The 26,496-nt window shown below is 39.2% G+C and overlaps 1 protein-coding gene across 1 annotated transcript; it reads right to left on the reverse strand.

Annotated features, from left to right (window-relative positions):
- Nucleotides 1-3,672: 3,672 nt before the first annotated feature.
- On the reverse strand, nt 3,673-26,354 carry CSTF2 (cleavage stimulation factor subunit 2). The gene is made up of 16 exons (XM_087813441.1): nt 26,282-26,354; nt 25,062-25,140; nt 24,092-24,261; nt 23,011-23,147; nt 22,444-22,563; nt 22,191-22,328; nt 19,560-19,683; nt 15,060-15,122; nt 12,763-12,822; nt 12,484-12,585; nt 11,980-12,121; nt 11,034-11,209; nt 10,458-10,750; nt 6,727-6,852; nt 5,904-6,029; nt 3,673-3,883 (listed from the first exon to the last, which is right to left on the reverse strand). Exons 1-15 carry the CDS (start codon nt 26,337-26,339, stop codon nt 5,907-5,909), a joined length of 1,911 nt encoding a protein of 636 aa, XP_087669567.1. The 5' UTR covers nt 26,340-26,354; the 3' UTR covers nt 3,673-3,883; nt 5,904-5,906.
- Nucleotides 26,355-26,496: the final 142 nt, after the last annotated feature.

Consider the following 26,496-nt stretch of genomic DNA (forward strand, 5'->3'; position numbering starts at 1 on the left):
TTTATAGGGATAAGGACCGTAATCTGCATTTAGTGGCTCCTTTGTATCTTCAGCGACTTATTTGGTCTGCTCAGCTTTGGGCAGCCACTGAAGGACACTAATGGTGCCTCTCAAGACTTGACTTCCTGCCATTCGTTTTTGGTTGGATTTAGTTTTGTTTCCACTGAACTTAATGTCGAGTGCTGGCGGGAGTGTGGAGAAAGGGGAACCCTGGTGCACTGCTGGTGGGAATGCAGACTGGTGCAGCCACTATGGGAAACAGTGTGGAGGTTCCTCAAAAAATCAAAAATGGAGCTGCCTTTTGACCCAGTGACCCACTTCTAGGAATATATCCTAAGAATCTGGAACACCAATCAGAAAGAATCTATGCAGCCCTATGTTCATAGCAGCACAGTTTACAATAGCTAATATCTGGAAACAGCCCAAGTGCCCGTCAGTAGCTGAGTGGATAAAAAAGCTGTGGGACATTCACACCATGGAATACTACGCAGCTGTAAAGAAGGAGGATCTCGTACCCTTTGGGACAGCATGGAGGGACCTGGAGAGTATTATGCTAAGCGAAATAAGCCAGGCACAGGAAGACAAACATCACATGATCTCACTCATATGTGGAATCTAAGGAACCAAATAAACTGACAAACAGAATAGATCCAGAGGCATGGAAGCATGGATGAGGCTGAGGAATCTCAGAGCAAAGGGGGGTGGGTGGCAAGAGATTAACCAAAGAACTTATATGCGTATATGCAGAGCCCATGGACACAGGCAATAGCGCAGTGAAGGCTGGGGGTGGGGGGAGGTGGCAGGGAGGGGAGTGGGGTAGAGGAGGTCAATGGGGGGGAAAAAGGGGACCATCTGTAATATTTTCAACAATAAAGATAAATAAATAAATAAATAAAAAGAGCCTAAGAACTTCAGAAGTCACAATAATTGCAAAGCCCATGGAGCCGTTCTTCGGAAAATAACCGTAAATCATTTTGGAATGCCATGACTTCTGCAAGGCCTGGTAGCAGAGGTGGGTGACAATTTAACCCCAGGTGATTCTGTTAACGGCAAGTATTACTATCTCCTGGACTTTGGGTCATATTCCCCCCTCCCTCCCACCTTCAAAAAAGATTTCTAAGTAGGGTGCTTTTTCAAAATAAAAATTTATTTAAGAATTAATGACAAAACATAATAAGCATAAATAAAACAAAATTACCAAGAACCTCATCCCTATATACACTATGTACATTCTTACTGCTATTTTTAAACATGGTCTTATCCAGTGTGAACAGCTATTTATGCTTTACTTATTTTTGCTTGTCAAAAAAATGAAGGATTTTCTTCTTTGCTTAATGAATAAATCTTTTGCTACTTTAGGCTCTCCATTTGGGAAAGAAAATCTTGAAAGTATGCTAATCATAACTGAAATTGTATAACTGAGAGTCAGCTATATTTTCATTAGCTTGCATTGCTCTGTTGAAAATTGTGTGAAAACTTGAACTCGATCTTAGGGCAACTTATTTAGTCAACGGGGGCTCTTTATTGTCATTTTTATTACTGGGGTTTATTAATCTCTAGTTTAAAAGATAATGTCGAATTTTGATATTTTTTTGCTCCCACCTACTTATTCATTAGGGAATCATTTCCCTAGTGACATAAGCAAAATGCCTTTTCTTTCTCTTGTCAAAATGCTTTTTTCTCCCATCTTCCTAGCTCTGGGATGTAAGTAGTCACACTGAATCAGTAGAAAGAAGACCAGGGCCCTTAAAAGAGGGGAAAACCCCACACTTCATTGTGCCCAAAAACAATTCAACCCATAAGATTTACAAGAATGTTAAGTTACTGAATTAGTATTATAGTACCTATTTCTTTCTCTACCATTAAGTGATCAAAAATGAACAAATGATTGTTTCTGATTACCCAGAAACCTCTATAACTTGAAGGATTAGTAAGATTGATTTTTTCAGTCACTAGTCTGAAAAAAATAAGTCAGGAACTTACAGTAGTGAATTATGTTTCATTTATTAATTGGACATCAGTATAAAGTATTAATGGATGTTTCTGTAGGAATAGATTGGGGTACCCCTACTGTTGCCAATTTCCTCGGTTTCAGCTATCTAAATTTAATAAGGCTTTAGAAAAAAGCACAATGGAACCCTGACAATATGGTTCCTATTAGACAGCTGCTGACCAAATGATAATTTGATTTTCAATGACTTTGGTTTGGAATCTTAGCGTTCCTTGAATATCTTATGAGTTCCTACTGAGAAAGGCTTCACTCTTGATCCCAATGTCTAAATTATATTGACACTTTGAAGATATGACTGCTGCTAAAATCAACATATCAAGGTCTAGACTATTCATGGAAGTAGGCAGAAAAGGTAACGATAGTAATAAATCCTACACATAATCAACATCCAAGCCCAAACTGGGGATGTGCACGACACCCAGAAAGCTCCTAAACTGTTTTGAGCAAGTTTTTCTTCCTAGGTTGTAATATGAAGCATCTTATTCAGCAAATTCTTGTAGTAAATGTTTATGTATCAGAGTAGAAAATCCCTCAATTTCAATGTCTCTCGTAAAGTCGATTATCTTTGCATTCTTTTGCTTGACATGTAAGCAATATGCTACTACACTCTCTAAGCCTATTGCAGGCTTTTAATCTTAATCTGAGGGTAGGATTCTGAGAATATAAATAGGCTTGAGCAGTTCCAGTGGAACTTTACTAATTATTAAGGCACCTCATAACCTCTTGAGGTTGGCCTGATGGAGAGAAATCACGTTCCTCCTTAACGTCACTATGAGAGAGAACAGCAGGCCAGAAGAGCCATAGGCTAGAGCTAGGGCACTAACTATGTTCACATCTATCTGCAAGGAAGCAGGTAGGGGAGGGCCTAATGGGCAATCTGCTTGTGCTCGACATTCGGTCCTCTTAAAATAAATAGTAATGCAATAGTTTTCAGGTTTTCTAAGTTTTAATTTCCCAGAATAAATTTGGTTATAAGGTAGGTCTATAGGTTAGTGACTATCTAAAAGGTAGGATGAAATGTATTTTGTCCATTTGGTTTCTGTTCAGTTTTTACTTTATCTTGAACATATGAAAAATTTGTGGCTTTTGTAACTTTTAAGGTTGACTACCCAGACTGAGAGTTTTAGAATAGACACGGAAATGTCCACAGTCTTGTGTTGTTGACACACTAGAACCAGTGGCTAATACATCTTTGTCTTAACTCTGAACTATGCATGTGAATAGACCTGCTATTGACAAAAGAACTCATTTTGATATTTCGATTTTTCTAAACTATACACTGCTCTGCTAGGCTCTTCGCTTTGTTGGCCTTCTGACCATTTTGTAACTCTAAGCATGTGCTATTTTCTTCCAGTAGACTCAGAAGTTCTAGCAAGTTCTCAAAGGGCAAATATTATTCCCACTGGAAGCAGACTGAGTAAAAACTAAGTTTCAGAAAACACTGTTTCTCAAAAACAAAACGAAAAACCATTGTTTCTGAGAAATTCTCAAATATCATCAAGAAGAATAAATGGTTAACTTAAATGAAAAACAGCTGTGGCAGTATAACACTGAAGTACGACACTGCAGTAAGGGTAGAAAATACATCTAAGGTTTCACCCTTGGTAGTCAGCTTTTTAAAAGCAAAAAGGTCGTGTATATCAATTTGCAATATACTAAAATTGTGTTCAAAGTTTATTTCAAGTCACAGAAAATATACAAACTAAGACAACAGAATGATCTAGGTTTGCTCTGAGAGAAGGTGAGGGGAGTCCTCCGCCTGGCACCAATTTGAGTCATTTGAAGCTTAGGATGTAGAAGTCATCTTTTTGTAACATTTCAACAAAGTTATGGAATTAATGTCCAGATTTGTTGCCAGGTATTTTTGAAAACCTGTAAGGAAAAGTTGGGAGAAAGCCATTAGAAGTGGAGACGAAATTCTCTTCCCCAGACACCAGGAAAAAAAATTTAAAGGTGGGGGAGGGAGACTATGCATAGAGCAAACCACCAGGAGCAGGTTCCTAAGGTGGCTGCCTCCTGCCTCTCAAAAGTAATCGTCCTTGTCAGCAGCATTTCTCAACCTCAGCACTACTGACATTTGGGGCCAGATAACTCTTATGGGGGATGTCCTGTGCATTATAGGATGTTTAGAAGCATCTCTGGTTCCTACCAGTGAATGCCAGTAGCAACATCCCCTTAAAGGTGTGACAATCAAAAATGTCTCCAGACATTTCCAAATGTCCTGTAGGGGGAAAAATTGCCCGTGGTTGGGAATCAGTGTTCTGATGGTAACGGTATAGAAGCCTGTCAGTGGTAGCAGAGATGGATCACAGCTAGCAAGGTACAGGATGGAGGGAGAGCCAATATTTTAGCTACAGTATACACAGATACCGGCAAATAACCATTAAAGCCTCGCCTGTGTAAATTGCACAGAACTACACTCACACAACATACACACAAATCAATGTAGGTTTAAAAAAATGGTGAAAACTGAGTAAGGTCTGTAGTCTAGTTAGCGGTAATGTGCCAATGCTGACTTCTTGGTTTTGTACTACAGACCAAAAGGTATTATACAACAGCTTCTCAAGATCTTATCATTGGGGGAAGCTGGGGAAAGGGTACATGAGGTACTATTTTTTCAAGTTGAATTGTGAATTTACAATTATTTCAAAATAAAAGGTAAAACAAAAAACCCTGCCCTGTCGTTTATGTGCAAGGCTTTGAATTGAGATATCTCACAAGCAAGAATACGTAATGCAAGAACTTTCAGAAACATTTCTACCTCCATTAACCCAAAATAGTAATTTCCTCACATTATAAATTAATAAATTTAAAAAAAGAGGAAGTGTTATTTATCTGTTCCTCTGAACGTAATAGGTACTCTATACTTTTACTGAAAAAGAAAAAAAAATAGAATGCCCCGGATATGTGAACTAAAAAATTAAAGTACTGGTCATACCGAAAAGTCTAACTAGCCACTCATCTACAATAGATATTATGTCTATTTCCAGTCTGGATGTTTTAATGGCATTACAAATATGGGTTAAAATATGACATATTTAATAAAGACTGCTAATTAGTGTGAATGAGTTCACGATTATATGATATGTGGACGGAAATTAGAATACGAATGGGGTAAAAAGTAGAAATTCAAACTGATATTCCAGCTGATATTGGGACAATGTAAATTTTAAACTGTTTTTAGAAAACAGATTTATGAAATACAAGCTGTTGGGGAAAAATTTTTTTAAAGGAAACACCATCACACATAATCAAGTTAGGTCACATGGTTATGATGCCTTTTACCTGACTGATAAGCAAGAAAAATAAGGGCAGCTGTGTACAGCCACCTCTCAAACATATAGGGACTGAGGGTGATGGTGGACGTTTACTACCTTAGTTATGTCCTGCAACAGTTTAACCTCAAAATAGTCAATATAAAATAAATACTGGAAATGAAACCATTTATACATTTTACTGAAATGCTTTGTATTCTTACCATTTTGATGGGACAGTTTGGAATAAAATAACATAGCTGATTCTGGAAGGGTATACACCAAACTATAGTTAGAGGTTATGTCTGGGGATCGAGATTAAGGAAGCAGAGCTTTTTACCCTGAATTTTTCACATTTCTGTATTTGATTAATTGAAATAAACTGATTGTATGTTACTTTTGCCATTAGGAAAGAAAGGCTGAAAAAGATTACAACTAATTCAATATCTGAACAAATGTCCTGTAGCCTTCTGTTATCCTGATAAGGGCTGACCTACTGAAGTGTGAAGAGTCGAGCCAGAAGGAGTGCAGGCCTCAGAGAGCCCTGAGGCCAGGAGAGCCCTGTTGGTTAAGGTTGGCAGTATATCCCCCAAATGTACAAGGAGCTTGCCTGACTCAGGCTGGGTAAGTCTGCTCACCTTTTAAGGTGCTCCAGTGGATTTCTGTATTTGTTCCTTTAAGATCAGGATGCTCTGCCTCTGTTCAGGAGGCAGCATGGCGATCTGGTCTGCAGTCAGCTGAAGAACCTGCATGATCAAAGCAGCCTGTGAAGAGAAAAAAAAAAGGGAGTGAGTTTTAACGATGGCAGCTACAAAATAACAACACCAGCTTTGGTCCAAAAGGAAAGATATTTCACACATAGAAAACAGCCCCCCGCAGATCAACCCAAACCGAACAAAAAACATACAAAACTAGAAGATGAGAAAAGGCACAATGAAAAGCACAAGTACAATACCTAAGATTAGAAGACTCACAGCAGACACCTTTACAAACTCAAAGCTATTGCAGACTAAGGTGATATCCGTGAGCCCTGGAAAATTTTCAGTTTTCGATTGTTTTGAATGTCTCCCCTTTTCTCAAGTTTTAGCCCTTCTATCAGACATGAGCTCCCCACAATGGTCAAATACAGAAACAGAAAGATCTTTGTAGGGAATCTGCTACTGTTTTTGAGGGATAAGGCAGAAAGGGGAAGAAGGGATTTGGATTTTCACGTCAATCTGGACTGTACAAAAAACGGCTACTGGTAGATGAGTCTGAAATGTAAAATAAGCTGCCATTTACATATATCCATTTAAGGATTTTAAGACCAGCCAATAAATTTTCAGGTTAACAAGATCATGAAGAGTTCTAAGAGTAAACACCACTTCCAAAGGGGCTCTGGAAATCCAGGACTTGCACATGGTAACTAAAAAGAGTCCAAATAATTTGTGCACACGCAGGCAGTCAGGCTGCGTTGCTTACCTTCTCATGGTCCTGTGGAGTGACTTGGTTCTGGCCAGGACTAAAGCCTCCAGGCTGGCCTCCACCCTGGATATTTGCTCCTTGCATGCCTGCTCCTTGCATGCCTGCTCCCTGCATGACTGGGACCTATGTGCACAAAGAGAGATGAGGAGAGATTTTTGGAACTTCTCATATAGGCAGCCAGAATCCAGTAACAACAATGTTAAAAAATATGATCTGATTATGGATATGAGTAAGAAAAGCAAATTAATGATTTTGAAGATCATTTCCTACTGCTAGCAATGGCAGAAGGCAGGGTTTAGGCAGATCAATTAGCAAGTTAGACACATTTGCTTACAACAGCTCCAGCATCGACAAATATCACACAGCACAACTGGATACCATCAAATCAAGCAAAATTCAGCCACATAAGCACAGAGAAAACAGAGCATCCTGGAAAGTAGTGTTCAGTGGAAACAGAAATGAAAGCTGACAGATTCTAGATAATGGATGCTGGTCCACTGGGGAAGCTACATTCACAGGGATACCGCCTACCTCTAGTTCAATCAGACATAGGTTGTTCATCCCAAAGGGCCCTATCCCACAAGTAAGGCAGAGACGATCCTAATGGTAGAGGCAGAAAGGAGATGGGAAGGCCTCTGGGGAGAAGATTGCTATTAGCCCAACATTTGTTTTTTGTAACTTTCCAGAGAATATGCAGCAGATGCTAAATACATACAGAGAAATATGACTGACCCGAATTAAAAGAACAAAGTGCAGTTATAACATACTTATTAATATTTAAGATATTTGGTGAGTTCAGTGTTTGAAAAGACTACCAGGACCCAGGAAAAGGCCTCAGAGCACCTAGGATAACTGTTAAATAGTCCCTATGTTGGAGTTAAGTTCACATTCAGGCATTCACCCAGAGCTTAGGTACTCTTATTAAACACCAATTGTTAACAAACTTGTTACCTGCTTCCCCAGAAGATTAGAAGCAGCAAAGCATAAAAGAAATGAGGATAGACCATTAGGAGCAGATACCACGACAGCAATATGAGGAGCCAGGTGACAGCCTGACGGTGAAGGAAACTAGAAACAGGAAATAACTCAGCTTTCTATTATAGCATATACAACAATGGATACATTTAATGATGACCTGGAGTACTCAAAATAATTAAAATAATTTTTGTATTCTGTTTAAGAAGGGAAGGAAGCATAATACACTTTACAAGTTTTCATTCGAGTAGCTTAAAAATTTGGTAGAATAGTTCTATTATCTGGAACATTCACTTACATGCATTAACTCATTTCCTAAAGATACTAAAGCATTAGTATGACTTTGTACAGCTTGCTAAACTATTGTCACTTCCTGGTCTTTATCAATACTGAATCCACAGATGGGTCTGAACTTTCATCATCTGTTACAGACCTGAAGCATCTCTGAGAATAACCTTTCTGAAGCTTCAGTCAATGCTAACTTGAAGTACTATAATGTGGTCTAATCACTCAGTTTCCAGGAGTGCCTATTTTAGGCAGACAAGTAATAATATGGGTGACCATACATCTAGGTTTGCCTAGACAATCCCAGTTTATGCTTTTTTCCCTGAGTAAATACTAACAGCACTCTCATTCTCAAATGTGTCCCTGTTTGATGATAAGTTATATAATCACTCTAACAATAATAACCCTTTTACTGATGAGTTTCCAACTTAAGTGTACTGGAGTTAATTAAAATCTGATTTAAAATGATCAAATGAGGATATACTGTTAAGTAAAAAAACAAGGCACAGAAGGGAGGAAAAATAAAAATATAGTATATTTGTATTTGAAAAAATAAGAATATATATTCTTATTTGCTAGAAAGATACATTAAAAAGCAATTATCTATAGGAGATGGTGGTCACAGGGGAGACAGGTACAGGGCAAGAAGTGAGGTTCTTATTTACATCTATTATATATGAGTGAATGTATTTTATATATTTACTTATAAGTTTACACACTAACTTAAACAATTTTTAAAAGGTTTTAGCATAAAATTTTTATTTTCTCTACCTCAAATCTAATGAACTTTATAGAATCTACTAATGAAAACTATATAAGCCTAACATTACAGAGTAATGATTTCAAGCACTAGCAGAGATAAAGGAGCAAGACATTATCCAGAAATAGTCTTCCAACCACTGTTTTCAGTGTCTTTCTCCACAGCATTATTGACAGAATTATATAAGCACATCATATAGTTATTTGTTGTCTGTCTCAACTAGAATGCAGGCCCATGGGAGCAGGGACTTCTTTTGTTCACACTGCTATAGCCCTAGTACCTACAGCTCTGTCTGGTATGTACATAGTAAGTGCTCAATAAATATTAGTTGAATGACTGAAGGAACACATAAAAACCATTTGTATTATGAGGCTACTGACCATAGAGGGCACAATAAACATTGAGGTCCATGAACACATTTTTTAAAAGCACAACTTGAAAAACAATAGAGAACAGTTTTCTTCGACACATACCAGAAACAACATACTCATATTTCATTTTAAAGAGGGGGAGGGAGACACACGTATACAAGATGCAGGTAACAGGACAGAGTGGTACAGTGGAAAAAATAGTGGGTCTTATTCTTTGCTCTGCCACTTTTCAGTTGTGTGAATTTAGACAAGTCACCTGAATTCTTGGGTCTCAGTTTCCAAACCTACAAAATGAGAGAATTGGATGATTGACATGTTCCATTTCAGCTCTGACATTCTGTCCTCTCTCCCTCTCTCTCTCTCCTCGCTCTCACACACACACAAGAGGGGAGGAAGGCACAGAAGCATATGAAAGAGAAAAGAGAGACAGAACTACGTAGAGGAAGGAGGAAGACATATAGGAAAAAGAAAGGTGGAAGGGCTAGAAGGAGATGAAGGTTTTAGCGTATTGAAACTGAGGGGAGATACACACCTCCCCACAATCAATTGGGGATGAAGAGAGAGGAGATAACAAAACACAGACAATCACAGACAACTACATACTCTCACAGCTGGAGAGAGACAAATAAAAAGAAAGCAGAGATAAGAATTCAGTTCCACAGGTTTTAAGGTGAGCATTAGTAAACTGCTTTTCATACTCACTGTTCACTTAGGCTAGACAATAAAAGCAAACTAAAACAGGTTTCTGCAAACCTAAGATTATCTAAATGACCACTAAGAATCTTCATATGCACGCTCCAACAAAGCAGTTAATCATTTGGGAGAGGTTTCTCAAATGACTACTGATATATTCTTTTTAAAGAAATTTTTAATTTATTGGTTTTGAGAGAGAGAGAGAGAGAGAGGGAGAGAGAGAGAGATAGAGAGAGAGAGAGAAAATCCACTTATTTATGCATTCATTGGTTGATTCTTATTTGTGCCTTGACTGGAGAGCGAACTCGCAACCTTGGCATATCGGGACAATGCTCTAATCAACTGAGCTACCCGGCCAGGGCCTAGATATACTCTTTATCTCTGAATTTTCAGGGCCTCTGCTCTGAATCAAAAAGCTCCTGAAATTGTGGGAAAAAGTTGCTTTTTTGGACTATAATCCTGTAAACCAGAAAATCTCTATCCTAAGGGACAGAGAAACTAAAGGAAGGGAGATTCTAAACTTCCCTTTCCAACAGGCTGGGAAATAGCCCAAATCAGAAAGCAGTAATAATCAGGGTGAATAATCAGTTTCAGAGCAGATCAAGATTTCACATAGAAGCCAGAAGTGAATGTGCCGCACATACCTGCCTGGATCCCTGGGGGCCAACAGCCCCCATGCTCATTGGATTGGGACCCTGGATTCCACCAGGTATAGGGCCTCTAGGGCCAGGCACGGGGCCCCTTGGATCCATGCTTCTGGCCTCCATCCCTCTGACTTCCATCGCACGGGCCTCCATCGCGCGGGCCTCCATCGCGCGGGCCTCCATCGCACGGGCTTCCATCGCACGGGCCTCCAATCCTCTGGCATCTAATCCTCTCGCCTCCATGGCTCGAGCCTCCATCCCTCGTGTGTCTATGCCGCGGGGATCTCTTCCGCCTAGAAAGTAAGGTCCAAGAAAACCATTGTGTAGCTATCCACCTTTACTGCAAGAAGAATCAATAACCCAAGGAAGACAGAAATCAATTCCTCTAGTCACAATTCCCCCCAATTACAGGGGACTGCTTTCTCTTCCCCAATTTCTCAGATTTGTAGATAAACCTTAAAATGCCTGCCAACTTGATTGCCCCAGCATTGTTCATCCCAGATTAGAGCCTAAGACAGCCGGGTTTATCACCAACCCATAACTACCAGTCAGTGTTGTGACATGGTCTGCCCTTACCTCTGCCATCCAAGGGTGGACCCCTCTGATCTAGCATAGGTCCTCTTGGCTCTGCCATTAGAGGTCTGGGCTCGGCTAATGGCCCTCCCCTCATCTCATGTGGGGGCGGGCCACGGCTGTCATGGCCAGGGACATGGTGCATGGGTGGACCCTGATGAGGTGGTCCCAGGTAACCTCTACAGATGGAAAAAATTATTATATTTTAAAACAGAACCAAAAAATAAGACAAAAGTGTCAACCAGAAGATCAGTAAGCAAAAATCAGACAAAGAACTGATGCAAACATCAGTCTATGAATGCTAAGAGAGTAACACCAAACAGGCTGAAGAAAAGCTATGGAGACGTAAATCAACATATTCTAGAATTTCACATTTGGTCAGGGCGCTCGCTCATAATAAGGACTTAATGGACATCCATTATATATAATGAGTATGCAGTATAGTGCTTAAGAACATTGTTACCATAGGGGTTCAAATCTAGGCTCCACTACTTATTAGCTGTGTGATCTTGGGCCCATTTACTTAACTTCTCTATGCCTCAGTTTCTTCATCTGTAAAACGGGACTGATATTATTATCAATCTCACAGGTTTGTGTGGATTGAATGAGATGATCTAAATAAAGTACTCCGAGCAGAGTCAGAGGCATAATCCCCAGTAATATAAGTTATTATTTTAGTATGATTATTATTGCCATTATTAATATTACTACTACCAATAAGCAGTATGTTTTTCCTGTCTGGGTATGTGTGCGAGATATTCTAATATCTGAAGATGGGAGTAGCCATGGTTAGTTCAAAATGACATAGTCAAGTACACAGTTCTGCCCAAGGAGAAGTGCTCAGTCTTGAACAGCAGCCAACGGGCACAACTAGTGTGGAAAGACTTTGTTCTCAAAGCAAGGAAAAATTCTGATTCCTCTAAGCTTTTCCTTCCATGTCATTGCTTACCTAGGCTCTACCTCTCCAGTTACAGAAAGTAAAGTGCCCCCACGTGGGTCATTTGGAGCGTCTCCTAACAGACCTCGAGGAGTTGGGACGTTGGCAGGCAAGGGCCCACGCTGCATAGCTGCTCTGGGGTCTTGCATCGGCACTGACAGGGAAACAAATGGGGAGTTACTGCTGTGAAGGACATATAAGGAACAAGAAATGACTCTATACACCACTGACAACATAATTCAGACACCTTAGAGTGGGTGACACCTCACCACAGCAGACTCCTCTTGCAGCTCAAGAACAGAAGCAGGGTGTAGGCAGAATCTGTGCCATGTCAGAGGTATGGATGGAATTATATAAAGAGCAAACTGGGGAGAACCTTCCAAGGACTAGCACTGCAACCTGAAGAAACTTATGCTCCTGGTTTTCCTTATAATCAACCTTAGTTCAAGGACCAGAGTCACAAAAGAGAGGTAAGGGTCTTGGCATATGTGAACACTGCCATGGCTCTGCAAGAACCTGCTGTCTCCTTACAGACTGCTATTCCATCCAAGCCTCCTGACACCAGTAGGGAGGGAGTACAGCCTCGGACAGATGCCCATATCATCCATGTTCTCTGCCCTGTGTGAAGAGGTCAATCTTAGGCTTGTGGCCCCAACAGGAAAAAATTATAAACAAAAACCCAAAACACTACCCTTTTGGGTTCTGAACGTGAGGATGACTGCCAAGCAGTCCTTGTCCTCTCAACGTCCCACCCTGAACCACAAGCAAAAGGAAACCCACAGATACAATGGGTACCTTGAACTCGCTCAATTGATGGAGGCCCGGCGGGTCCCACGGGCGAGTGCTGTAGGGTTCCTAGGTAAGCAGTAAGTTGAAAAGGAGAAAGAGCAGACACTTAAAATAGCTTGCACACGCACGCAGAAACATACACATACAGGCACTGGAGATTTATACGTGTAAGTTAAAAAGCCGAGAGTTCATTAGTTTGCCTCAGGCTACAAAATCTTCCTAAACTATATTAGCATCTCTGGGATCAGAAGCTGTTCTGCTTTGATCAGACTGCTTCCAAAGCTGAAACCTGTGGGCCACTGATTTTATTGGGGCAGGAATACCAGCCACTTTCCATTTCCACCTCTGCTATTATGATTCCCCCTAAATCTCCTTATGATACCATTAAAAAAGAAACAAAATATAAAAAGGATGGTTCTGAATCTCTACTTAGGTAAAGAATAAAAATGAAAGAAATTATACTGAATGTGGCAGGCAAGATATATTCTGGAGAGGCCCACAACAGAAGTACCAAATGGGGAAATGCAGTGAAGGAACTTCAGACAAGGAAAGAGAATGTCACTCCTCAAGAATATTCTGCCACTGCAAGTCTTTGATAATAAACAAACACCATGACAACAGCAAACAAAGACTGATGAAATGACAAGGGCACTAACACTAAACAAAGGTGGCAGAAGGCAAGAGGAAGTATCATCTTAAACATCTCACCGTCTCCTTTCACCATTATAAATGTGCCAAAGAAACAAGGATTCCAGGAAAAGAAAGACAAACTAGGTACAAATGGAAAGATTCTTGCTTCTTCTGCCAGGTACTGAAGGAAACTCATGAAAGGAAACTCATCTCACTTTGTCTCTTCATGAAGACAGCCTTGATATACCTTCAAAACTAGAGCCACTTCCCTTTGTTAACTTTTGACCAGGAAAATGAAGATAACTATAGCAGAAAGGAAGATGCCTTATGGAAGTATATATCAAAAAGCTACAGCTCAACTGACGGAGAGCTACAGCTTGGGGAGAGGTAAAAGTACGACTGAAACCCCAACTCCTCAGCGCTACTGCAAAAATACTTTAGGATACGTATGCAATCTACTGATTAGCTGGGTGGGGCACAATTGCACAAAAGCATGGGATGCTCAGATGAAGTACTTAGCCCAGAGCTTGTCCTACAATCAACCACCTGACAAGATTATTAGTCACAGCTTCCGTAACCAAGTCCAATGCACATAGATAAGGAGTACGTATATAGTTCTATTTCTTAATGTTTTGCTTAAAAATAGGTTTCACTTATGGACCATATGCTAAGAAGAAGTAACTTAAGCTTGTCTAAAGAAAATATTTTTGGAAGTTAATAGAGGCGGTATGGATTGACAAAAAGAGGATAGGTTCTAGAATTGGAGACTTCAGAATCTTCGCTCTGTCACTTACTAGCTGGAGGAGAAGATGAGCGCCCCAAGTATAGTCCACGTTACTCAGGTATCGGTATTTACTTACCATGTCCCCTTCAGCAAGTAACTCAAAACTCTGAGCTTCCATCTCTTCACCTGAAAACTGAGGTGCTGACCCCTAACTCACAAGGCCGTTTACGAAAATTAAAGTGCCTGACCTACAGTATGCACTCAGTTTTATTGTTAGTTCCTTCTGTTTTCTCACTCTCTCTCCTCCTAATGTTTTCAACTGAACCACTGCATTTTCATTTCCTTCAAATTTCAGCAACATAGAGAAATAACGTGGAGATTTTGGAGTGCCTACCACTGTGGTATCCAGTGTTACTGCCACAGCTTTGGTCCCCTCCCAGTTTTCTCTGGGATTTCAATTTAGTCTTTGACGTACCCAGCTGCATATTACATGTTCATTATTAAAATCCCTTACTTGATCAACATATATGCACAGAGGGAGAGCAAACATGTCAGCAGAATCATTAGACTATCAGGAAAAGGTGATATGAATTAAATGGCAACAAAGGATCCTTTACTTCATCATCAATCCTTGTAGAGCTGGGCTCTGAATCCCTAGATTGGAAGTCTAGACCAGAGGTGTCCAATTGAATTTTCTGCAATGACAGAAATGTTCTATAGCTGTAATATCCAGTAGGGTATCCACTAGCCCCATGTGGCCACTGAGCAGTTGTAATATGGAACTGAGTTTTAGATTTTACCTAATTTCAATGTAATTTAATATCAATTACTTTAACATTCAAATAGCTATATGTGTGGGTAGTGGCTGCCACATTGCCATCTTAGACAGTGCAGATATAGAACATTTCCAAGTACAGTTCACATTAATAAGATATTACTATTTATTTACCTTGTGCTCGCTCCATGGGCACTGGTCCACTTCCTGGCATTCCAACCTGGGCCTGCATTCCTCCTAGAATATAAAGGGCAAGAAAGAAAACAAGAATTAGAGCAGTGGGGAAAAATTAGCACAGTGGCTGAGTTAACAAATTTCCTCTTTCTGTCCCACAAGCAGAAACCTACAAAGGGAGATAGATAACTACCACCAAACAATGCAGTTATACAGAAGATGGGAATTTGTTAGTATACTTTAAGCTTCAGTGACAGAAAAGTGAATTAAATAAGAATATTTAATCTCATTGGTTATCGATACCTTGGCAGGAAGTTCTGTAATGCAGAACAATGGCACTTACTCACGTAATTCCTCTCACAGGGGACTGTAGTTTCCAGGGTATTTTGTAAATGTATGGGTACACTGTTTCGGTTGTAACAGAGATTTGTGGGGGCATGGCTGGCAATTAATGAGAAGCTGACGGAGATACTGCAATGTGTGAAACAGTCCCACAAAATCAATAATTACCCTGTCTAACAAAACTTTTAAATGTCTTGATGAACGTTCATACAAACGAAAACCTGTTTATGGCCACCTGAACTTAAAACCTAAGTCTGTTTTATTTGTAAACAAAATAGGTCCTTTGCCCTGTTTATGTATGTGTGTGTTGTATTTTCCAGAAATTCAGAAATGCAGTTATTGAGTAAATTAAGGGTACTATATTTTGTTTTGTTAAGAACTTTACCAAGAGCCCTGGCTGGGTAGCTCAGTTGGCTGGAGCATTGTCCTAATGCTCCAAAGGGTCATGGGTTTGATTCCTGGCAAGGGCACATACCTGGGTTGTGGGTTCGATTCCCTGGTTAGGGCACGGATGGGAGGCAACCGATCGATATTTCTCTCTCACATCGATGCCTCTCTCTCTCTCTCTCTCTCCCTCTCTCCCTCTCCCTTCTCTCTCTAAAATCAATAAACACATATCTTTGGGTGAGGATTAAAAATGAACAAAAAAAGAACTTTATTAAGAGTTTTCACCATTTCAGAAAATCATATCACCAATGTCAATAGTCCTTGTGGTATTTGAGTAGCGAAAAAAAAACCACCATACCCGAATCTGTCTACATTTGTAGCTTTTACATTCATGGTATAGGTGCAAGCGTCAGATTGCTACCTTTTGTTTTCTAGTATAGTTTTGCCTGAACAATTGCATATTAAAAATATTTTGTTATAAATTAATTTTTTTTAACTTATCCTTTACGTTATAGGTAGGGCATTATACCGATTTTTCAAAAATCATGTTAAGTAGGTTATATCATCTGTGCATTTCATTTCCGGATAGTAAAGAGTCATTGCAATGTATCTGTTAGAAAGAGGGGCCACTGGGTTTATTCTAACCAGTCAGGGTGTGATGACTGCTATACAAAAAATAATCATGTGCCACAAGTCCTTGTCTGGCCTTTTCCACATAGAAATTCTTCTCTTTTCTTCAAAGGAGCAATATATGCTGCAAGTGGGGAAAATAGACAAGCTCAACTGTTTGCAGTCATTAATTAGTACTTACCTAAAATATCAAGTACAAATCACATTCTTTTACTCCATTTAACATGCCAGGCATCAAGGCGCCATGGATAAAAAACCTAAACCAGTGCTAGCCCAAGCCCTACTACTAAGTGTGATTTTGAACAAATAATTTGATAAAATTAACATATTTCCAGGCTTCCTTGTATGTAATGTGAAGGAGTTGGCCTAAACCAGTGGTTCTTAGAATATGGTCCTCAAATCACCGAGTGACATCAGCATCACCAGGGACTTGTCAGAATTGCAAGTACTCAGGGCCCTACCTGCTAAATTAAAGAGTCTGTGGGTGGGGAACAACAATTTGTGTTTTAATAAGCTCTTTTGGTGATTCTACTGCAAACTAAAGTTTGAGTATCACAGGTCAAATTGATTTCAAAGCTGTCTTATAGCCAATTACATTTTATGATTTATTCAGACCACTCATCAAAACAATACAAAGATTTAGGATCTGAAGAAAGTGGTGGCAGAAGGAATTATGGGCATAATTTCTCATGTTATAAACTATTATATAACAGCACTTTTTTTGTATGCACTAGCTTCCCAGAAGTGGAATTGATGGGTCAAAGTGTATATGAATCTTTAATGTGAGACTACATTCTTAAAAGGCTGAAAACCTTCACATTTCTGCCAGCAGTGTAATTAATGATGCCACATATCATCAACAGTATCACCTGTCTTTGAAACTTTTGCTAGTCTGACGGGTTTAAGTAAAGCAAAATCTTGCTATTTAATTTACAGTCCCCTGACTATAAATGAATTTGTTCTTGTTGCCATTTGGATTTGTTCTTCTATGAAGTGCTCACTCATTTTCTTTACCTACTTTCCTAGTAGGTTATTCTGCCTTCTCATCAACTATAAAAGAGCTTTGTGGGGGTACCTCAAAAATCTTAGTGTTTTCATAACTTCAGAAGTATAAATGCTACAAACTCACAAAAAATATCACTTGAAAATTCATATTACACTTAATATCAACTTTTATATTTATTAACTCCCTCTTCTTGGTGTATTTTTTAAAATCGTTTTTCTAATTCTTTCAGACAAGGGCTCAGAGTTCCATTCTTCTTTAATAATATAGGCATTTAGAGATATTCATTTTCCTTTAAGTACTGCTTTCACTATTTCCCATAGTTTTTTATATGAAGTTTATTACTTTTTGTTGTCTTTTAGGTAGCTTATAAATTTCTTTTTTTAATTCAAGAATTACCCACAGTATGTTCCTAGTAATAGTGTGTGTGTTTTTCAGTCACCTTTTAATTATTTATTTCTAATTTTATTGGCTTATAATCAGAGAGCACAGACTGTAAAATCTCTATATTTTAAAATTTGTTTTTAGGTTATGACCTGTGTACACAGCCAAGTTTTTTTGTTTCATTTTTTCTTTACTGTGCCATGGTCATTTGGGAGCGGGGGCATTCTCCAGTCAAAAGATATAAGGTGCCCTCTATATATTAAATCAAGCCTATTGATTCCATTATTTTATTCCTTAATGTTCTTATTTTTTGTCCACTAACACAATGCTATTCAAACTGTGGTCCCACAGACAATGCTGATCCACACTTTATGTTAATAGTTCATGCCAATGTAAATACAGAAGTGCAGAGCAGTCCCTTAGAAACCTTTATAGCAATTTGACATTGCTGACATCCAAGTACATGGTCAATACACTTGGCTTGCTGAACAGGGTATCTGGATATTTTTCAGCTCATATAATGAGCTGCATATGTCATGGCTTGCATACTTGTCAGGTATAGTAGGACCACATTACAACTATTTTAAGGTAAATTACACACCTATAATTCATAAACATATAAAATACAGAAGCTATTTCTTTCGCTGAAAGATAATTTAACTATAACATTATAGGATAAATGAAAATTGTGAGTTGCTGAAATTTCTTTAAAAATCCCTTCTTCCATTCTTTGTCAACTTGTCTCTGTATAAAACAGAACAATTTAGATTCAAATTATCCCCCACGAGTAGTGTTGTAGTCAGTCTAACCCAAATTAGATAAATTAACAAGAAGTAAGTTTGCTGTATTAAAAACTTTCAATATTGACATACATTATGTGTTCATACAGGTGTTTCATATGGGGAAATCACTATTTCATGCATAACTTTAGTTACAATTGTTAAATAATGAAAAGCTACAAGTATAATAGCAAGCCTTATATATACACTTTCAATGAACATATGAAATTTTTAAAATTGTTTTTTCCTTTTGTTCTTTGGTCTGATTATATTTATTTATTGACTGATTGATTTTAGAGAGAGAGAGGAAAAGCAAAAGACCGAGAGAGAGAAACATCAATTTGTTGTTCCACTTATTTGTTCATTCATTGGTTGATTCTTGTAGGTGCCCTGACTGGAGACTGAACCCGAAATCTTGGCATATCAGGAAGATGCTCTATCCAACTGAGCTACCCAGCCAGAGCCTGGTCTGATTATACTTAATGAAATGTGATTTTATGTCTGTTAATAAAAAGAAATGTGTCCATGTACTCTGTATCTGTTTCCCCCCCCCCCCCCCATGTGTTTTTACCCTAATCTAACAGTCTCTGGCTTTTAACAGAAGAATTCGGTCCATTCACATTTAGTAGAATAATGACTATACAAGATTTTATTCCTTCCCCCTTACTCTACGTTTACTATTACTTACTTTACCATATCGTTTTATTTTTTCCGTATTTGCTGGCTTGGTCTAGTTTCCATTCATTTCAATTTTCCTTTCATTAATTTGGAAATTTCACTGTACCTTTCCACTTTACTGTCCTCTTCCCTGTTCTCATAATCAAACATATAGGATTTATATATAAGAAATCAACTGTTTCCTCCACCTAGAATTTTTTTCCCTAGTTGTACTTTAATTTTATATCAACATCTATCCCGTTTGCAATAAAAAACTTTAGCAAAATACCAAAATGGCGAACTCTAAATGCAACGTACCTCCGGGAGCTAAGGGACCAGGGCCAGGTCCTGTTACACCAGTTGGTATTTGCCCTGGTGCTGGAACTCCAGCCTGCATAGAAGCTTGCATCAAAGGAGGTGCACCATTGACATGCATGCCACCCTGACCAGGAAAAAAACCAGAGTATGTAGACATCTCTGTGGAGACTCAACACACAAAGACTATGACCTTAAAGAACTCTTCAAATTGACACCCCAAATATTCTACCAAATACCCTTTTTGTATAGCATGTCTCATGCAGACTTAGGTTTATAACACACTTCGAAAAGATGCAATACACATGAAGAGCCTGGTTATAACACAGTTAAGATGTTCTAAAAGCTGAGACAAGTCTTATTTGTGTGGTGAGGCTACATATAGCATCTATTGTTGATTTCATGACTGGGGCCTGGCAATAAGAGTAAAACAAAAAGTGCCTTGAACCCCAGGAGAAAAAGAGGAGGCTGGGACATTTTTATAAAGAAATTGCTAGGCCTGGTCAGGCGTGGATCAGCGGTTGAGTGTCGACCTAGGATCCAGGTGATCGGGGTTCGATTCCCGGTCAGGGCACATGCCCGGGTTGCGGGCTCGATCCCCAGAAGGGGTCATACAGGAGGCAGTCAATCAATGACTCTCTCATCATTGATGTTTCTATCTCTCTCTCTCCCTCTCCTTTCTTCTCTCTGAAATCAATAAAAGATATATTTTTAAAAAAATAGAGAAATTGCTGGCAGTCTGCATTTTAAGATGAAATTTTTAAAATTTGACCAATCTTTTCTCCTCCCTGTCCTGAGATATAATTCTAGTTTGGGGGGAGGTGGGAATGTTATTTTTTTTAATGCTACAGTAAAGCTCCTGGAGGGAAAGGGACTGTTATATGTTTTCATCTGTGTATTCCCCAGAGAACTGAGCAGTCCCTTGGAACAGAAAGAGCTTAATAAATAATATCTAAGTTATAAGAAAAATCATACATATTCTCAGAGAACACACAAAAAAACCCCCTCTAAAACAGAAAATTGTATAGTAAGGTGGTTAAGAGAAAACAGGCTATGACGTCACAAAGAACCAGGTCTGGATCCTAGCAACGCCACTTACAATTATGCTATTTTTGGATGGGTTAACCTCTCTGGGTCTTATTTCATTTCATTCTATTTCTGAAGAAATATTTATTGAATTAGAGCAGGGGTTAGATCTGGCTTACTTGTTTCACAAATAAAGTTTTATTGGAACACAACCATGCACATTTGTTTATGTATTGTCTATGGCTGATTTCACACTCCAATAGAAGAGTTGAGTAGTTAGGAAGGATTACACGGCCTGCGAAGCCAAAAATATTTACGATCGGGCCATTTACAGGAGATGGTGGCAGATTCCTGCCCTAAACTTTTGTATGATCCGTCCAAGTTGTTTGCCTCTGCCAATCTGATAGCTGAAAAATGGTAGCTTTTTGTACTTTGTTTACATTTATCTTTTTTGAGGTTGAACACTTTTCCACGTATTTAATATATATTTGTATTTCTACTTTTGTGAACTGTTTATATCCACTGCAAACTTTTCTACTGGGTTATTGATAATTTTCTTACTGGTTTATGGTCTTTTTTGCTTATCATGAAAAATTCCAGATATATAAATTGTATAGTAGACAAAATTAACAACACAGCTTAGGAGATAAATTATATACATAACTGAAATCTCCCACATGGTCTTCCTTAATTGCACTCTGCATCCCCTTCTTAGATAGCCACTTAAGAATTCTTATAGATGTTTTGAAATTTTATGTCATTATATACTGAATATTCTTTGCAACTCGCTCAACATGTTTTTGATAGACACATATATCCCATGAGTTTGGGAATGCTTCCACATTCACTTATTTCCACTTCTGTATGGTATTATGTTTTTAAGTTATCTTAAAAACCATGTGTTGATACCATGTATCCTAGTTTATCTTAATTGCTATATGGAATTATGTTTTTGAAAGTCACTCATGGTGACACATGTAGTTTATTCAACTGTTGTGGAGTATACTGTATTTTCTCTATTCTTCTGCTGATGTAAATTTAGGATGTTTTTAATTTTCTACTATTATAATGTGGCAATAAACATTCTTAAACATGATTAAGGGCTCTTAAGTAATGAGTCAACTGTCCACATGTATGGCAAATACTTTTTCCCAATTTGTCATCTGTTTTTGATGTTTATTTCTTTTTGTCCATATAGAAATTTTTCAGTTTTCAAATGTATTGATTTTCTATGGCTTCAGGGTTTTGTGTCACATTTGAAAAGCTAGGTTCTTACTTTTTTCATTGGTAAGAATGGAGATCATAAGAGTGCTACCCTCATACAATCACTGTATTAAATAAAACAAGGTATAGGAAATAACAAAGTGCCAACCACAATGCTACACATGCATAGACACACAAAATTAGCTTATAAAAAGGGCATACAGGAAGGACTTCTTTGTTTTACAAAGTTGGCACCAAATCTATATTCATTCAGATGCCACATACTGTTCAACCTGGAAACTACTTTTATGCTTGGAAATTGAAATGACCATCTCTGGCGCCTGACCTAAAATGAAAACAACATTCTAAGACAGATAAAAGAAATGTTAAAGGGTAAAGCCCTACCAAAGGCTGGGCCCCAGGGGCTTGAGGATTCTGCTGATTCATTGACACACCAGGCCCTGAGGGAGGCCCGGCACTGTGGACTGGCTGAGGGTTGCCTGCCATCAGCGTTGGGATATTGGTCTGGCGATGCAGAATTTTCTAAAAGGTAAAAAGACAAAACTATGAGCTGTCTGTTTAACAAAGCAATTAGGTAGTTCCTACCCCCACTCAGGGTTTACCTCAGTAGTTCCATAAAAGAACCAGTAGCACTCACCAGGGCTATCTCTGGATCCACAATTCTCATCACTACCTGTGCTTGAAGTAAAGCATAAGCCAGCTGAGGGTTTTGGAGCAACATGTTCCGTGCTTCCTGGGGACTATTCTGGACACAGAGCTGAGAAGATAAACAGAATAAACATTAGATTCAATACTTATTACTTAGAAATTGATAGTGATTTAGAGACATTCCCATCTGAGAAATGTAATGGTTTTTGCATGGCACACAAAATCTTGGTCATGGCAGGCAAGAGAAGGAAGAGGCATTTCAAATACCATAATACAATCATTTAGGGAAAAATCCACATTTTAATATCTACATCTGATATCTATGGGCCACAAAAACCCAGCCAGATTGTGTTGGTGTTTGTGTACAAAAATGAAAAGCTCTTTGCACAAAATGTAAAATATACTGTGCACACGTGGAATAGTGACAGTGCAAGAGATGGCAGTCAACAGGCACACCTTCTACTTGATCTCAGGGAATCATTTCCACTTACTTTACCAATAACTCTTGAAAATCTGATGTGATTGGATTTATTCATAACTTAATACCTCCTCCTACCTTCATCTGTTTCATCAGCTCAAACATCTGCTCTGGTGGAAGACTGGCAACAGCTTTGCTAATGGACTCAGGGGCATCCTCAGGGCTGATGGTCTCTCCATAAGGTGACTCAATGACAGGGGCACCAGTGCCAAGGCCTGATCGGGAAGAAAGTACAAAAAAGTTAAAGAGGCAAAATAAAGAGCTAAATCATTCAAAATATCTACTTTCCAGGGCTGCTGTAAGGACGTGATGATAACTTCAAATTCTCTAGAGCTGAGAAATAAGTGATTGGCTAGTCTCTTATTTCTGTGGAAGAAAGTGACAGAGTGTATTTTCTGCTCTCAGAGTAAAGCTGGGACTAGAGTCACAGAGGCGGACAATGTTAACCTAAATTGGGGATTAGGCATATCCATTTCCTTTGACAAGCAATTTCCAAAGCAAAAGGTTTAAAAAGAAAAAGATGCTAATTTCAAAATGGAATTCCTGGATCTACAACCTCATAAAAAAGCCTTACGAATGCCTTAGTGTCTCCACCAGCTAAAGATCTGGCAACATAGTTTATAGGAGTGGCAAACACCGATGACATAATTAGTACTACTAATAACTTGGTGAGCCTGAATTCACCCTCAACTGGAATTAACTCCTTGGCAACTGAGGAACTTCTAAAGTCAACTTTACCTTGTTTCTCAAAGATACACACTTCCCTAATGCAGGCACCTCAGGTAGGTCAAAAAGAAGAAGTTGTGTGGGCCCAGCCAGCGAGGCTCAGCGGTTGAGTATCGACCTATGATCCAGGAGATCGAGGTTAGATTCCCGGTCAGGGCACATGCCAGGGTTGCAGGTTTGATCCCCAGTAGGGGATCATTCATAAATATTTCTCCTACCAAGGAGGCAGCCGATCAATGACTCTCATCACTGATGTTTCTATCTCTCTCCCCCTTTCCCTTCCTCTCTCTGAAATCATTAGACATATTAAAAAAAAAAAAAAAAAAAAAAAGCTGTGTGAGTAACCATTTAAGATGCTTAAACATACCATACATGGAAAATTTTGTTACATCTATACTACCTCATGTTGCATACAACTTGGGTTTATACTCACTCTTCAACTCCTCTTTGTTCTTTTCACTGGCAGCATTGTCCACTCGAAGTGCTCTCCCACTGAATTCACGCCCATTCAGGTTTCTCATGGCACTAAGTGCTGTCTCTTGGTCTTGGTATTCACAGAAGCCATAACCCTTTGGCTTTCCTGTCTCCCTATCATATACCAACCTGAAGAGCAGAACCGAGTATCAGGCATAAATGTTACATACACACAGGGTTCCTGCAAACACTGCCATGTTCCAATTTGGTGAACTGTAAGGTAAATAACTATCAGCCTGACTGCCTCACTGGAATATTTTTTAAACATTGAAAAAAACTTATTTTTTAATTACAATTGACATTCATAAATATTTCTTAAAATGAATCCCTCACCCAGCTCAGTTGACAAGACAGGGCAGGTCATAAGGATCAACAGCTTCTCTGTGACTAGTGAAGGGGCTTGCTCAATTTGGTGTGGTGGGAAAAGCCCACACCCAGCAGTGTTGTCGGTAGAAATGACAATCATGGGGGTGGTTGAAGAGGGAATGCTCACAGCTCCACTAGCTTGAGGTTGTAGTCATTGTTAGAGAAGGCACATTTTTGGCTTGACTGTGTGCATGTGCAGCAGATTCTGGAGAAAATGCAAACCAGTTACACATACCTGGCCGACCCTGAAGCTGAACACATGAGCATAGGAAACATAAAAGGGGCCAGGAGAGAGTAAAAGCCTGGGCATACTTGAAAACGGCATGACCTTTGAATGCCGCCTGCATTAAAAAAAAAAGTATCTTTTAGTAAAAATGAATGTGAATTGTATGGTATGTGAATTATATCTCAATAAAACTGTTATAAAAAAAAAAAGAAAAAGAAAAGAAAAGAAGAAGAATGTGTGCAAAAAGTCACCAGTACAAACCTTGCCATTATTACTAATGGCCAAATTTGTGGTGATTTTTAAGAAACTCCCACCAACTAACAAAAGAGAATCGCACCTGAAACTAACAACAGGTCCAACCTCAGAAAAGATGTCCTTTAACTGCTCTTCAGTAGCTTCATATGGAATGTTCCCCACTAAGGAAAAAATAGATAACATTAAAATTCTGAGTTTGTAGCCTAGATCTTTAGTAAAAAAATAAACAGTATTTTTTTATATCATGGCAAATGTTAACAACTGGCTCAAAATACAGTGCTCCTCCAATCCCAGTTCCATGGTATTCCTTTAGATAGGATTTCAATTTTTGCTGACTTTAATTGCAAGAGAAATAAACCACTGGGACTAAATACATAAGGTGGAGACACTCCTAAATATAAGTTCACAGACTGATCAGACAAGAGTTACATTTTCCTTAACTTTGGTGAAAATACTTAGGCATTGGTATTTATCTGAAGGTCTGCAAGTCTTATCGTTAACTACTAAAATAATCAATATTGTAATTTTAAAAACCGGTTCATATGTCCATATTTACACACACACACACACACACACACACACACACACACACACACACAACCACTCAAAGAAGAATGACCATGGATGTAATGGAAGACGTTTAAAAATTATTCTGTACTGTTTTTGCCATGCCCCTTCCAAAAGGTGCTTTAAAATCACCACACATACTTAAAAAAACGCACACACAAAAAAACCCAACTTATTTCGGCTGAAAAAATTATTTAGAATAGATTCAATCCTCTTTAAAATTTCTTTGACGAGGTCTTAATCGTTCATTCATTCATTTATTTACAATCCGCCTTAAGACGCCAGGTTGCCGCTACCACCATGAACGAACTAAAAAGTACCGGGCTTTAAGCACAGAATGAAAGTCCTTACAAGAGGGTGGGAAGTGGACACAAGGATCTATACCCTCAGCACAATCTGCTCAGAAATAGGAGATGAGTAAGTAGTATGGGGCAGTTGCTAAGCGCCCTCGCTTCTGGGAAATAACTGAAGCTAGAAAACCAACGAAAGGACAAACGCACAGAAACTGCACGCCAGTTTAATCTCCTCAGCCACATCGTGGAAAGGCTGCCAAACCTCGGGCGAAGGGGAACATCACTTGGCCCACGAGTCCATCAGCTTGGCCGCCTCACAAGAGAGGCAGGCAGAGCTATCACAGGTTCCCAAAGCTATTCGAGAGGAGCAGGGGGCGTTCCTCGCTGCTCCCTGCCTCTTTCTGTCCCTCCCCAGTGCTTGGCAACTCCGCATTACTCTTACCGAACACTGAACGGAGTGAACGATCTACCGCAGGGTCCCTTACATTCAAACCCGCCATTGCTCTCTGCCTGCGGCTTCCGGTTGGTCCGGGCACACTTCCGTACTGCGCGCGACCCCGGCGGCCAACACACTTCCGTACTGCGCGTGAACCGGAAACGCCTGGACTGGGCGGGCACAGCGCAGCGCACCTCCCCCGGCGTCATTGCGTCACAGGA

This window comes from Miniopterus natalensis, chromosome X, assembly GCF_054644295.1.
Source record: "Miniopterus natalensis isolate mMinNat1 chromosome X, mMinNat1.hap1, whole genome shotgun sequence".
Taxonomy (NCBI): domain Eukaryota; kingdom Metazoa; phylum Chordata; class Mammalia; order Chiroptera; family Miniopteridae; genus Miniopterus; species Miniopterus natalensis.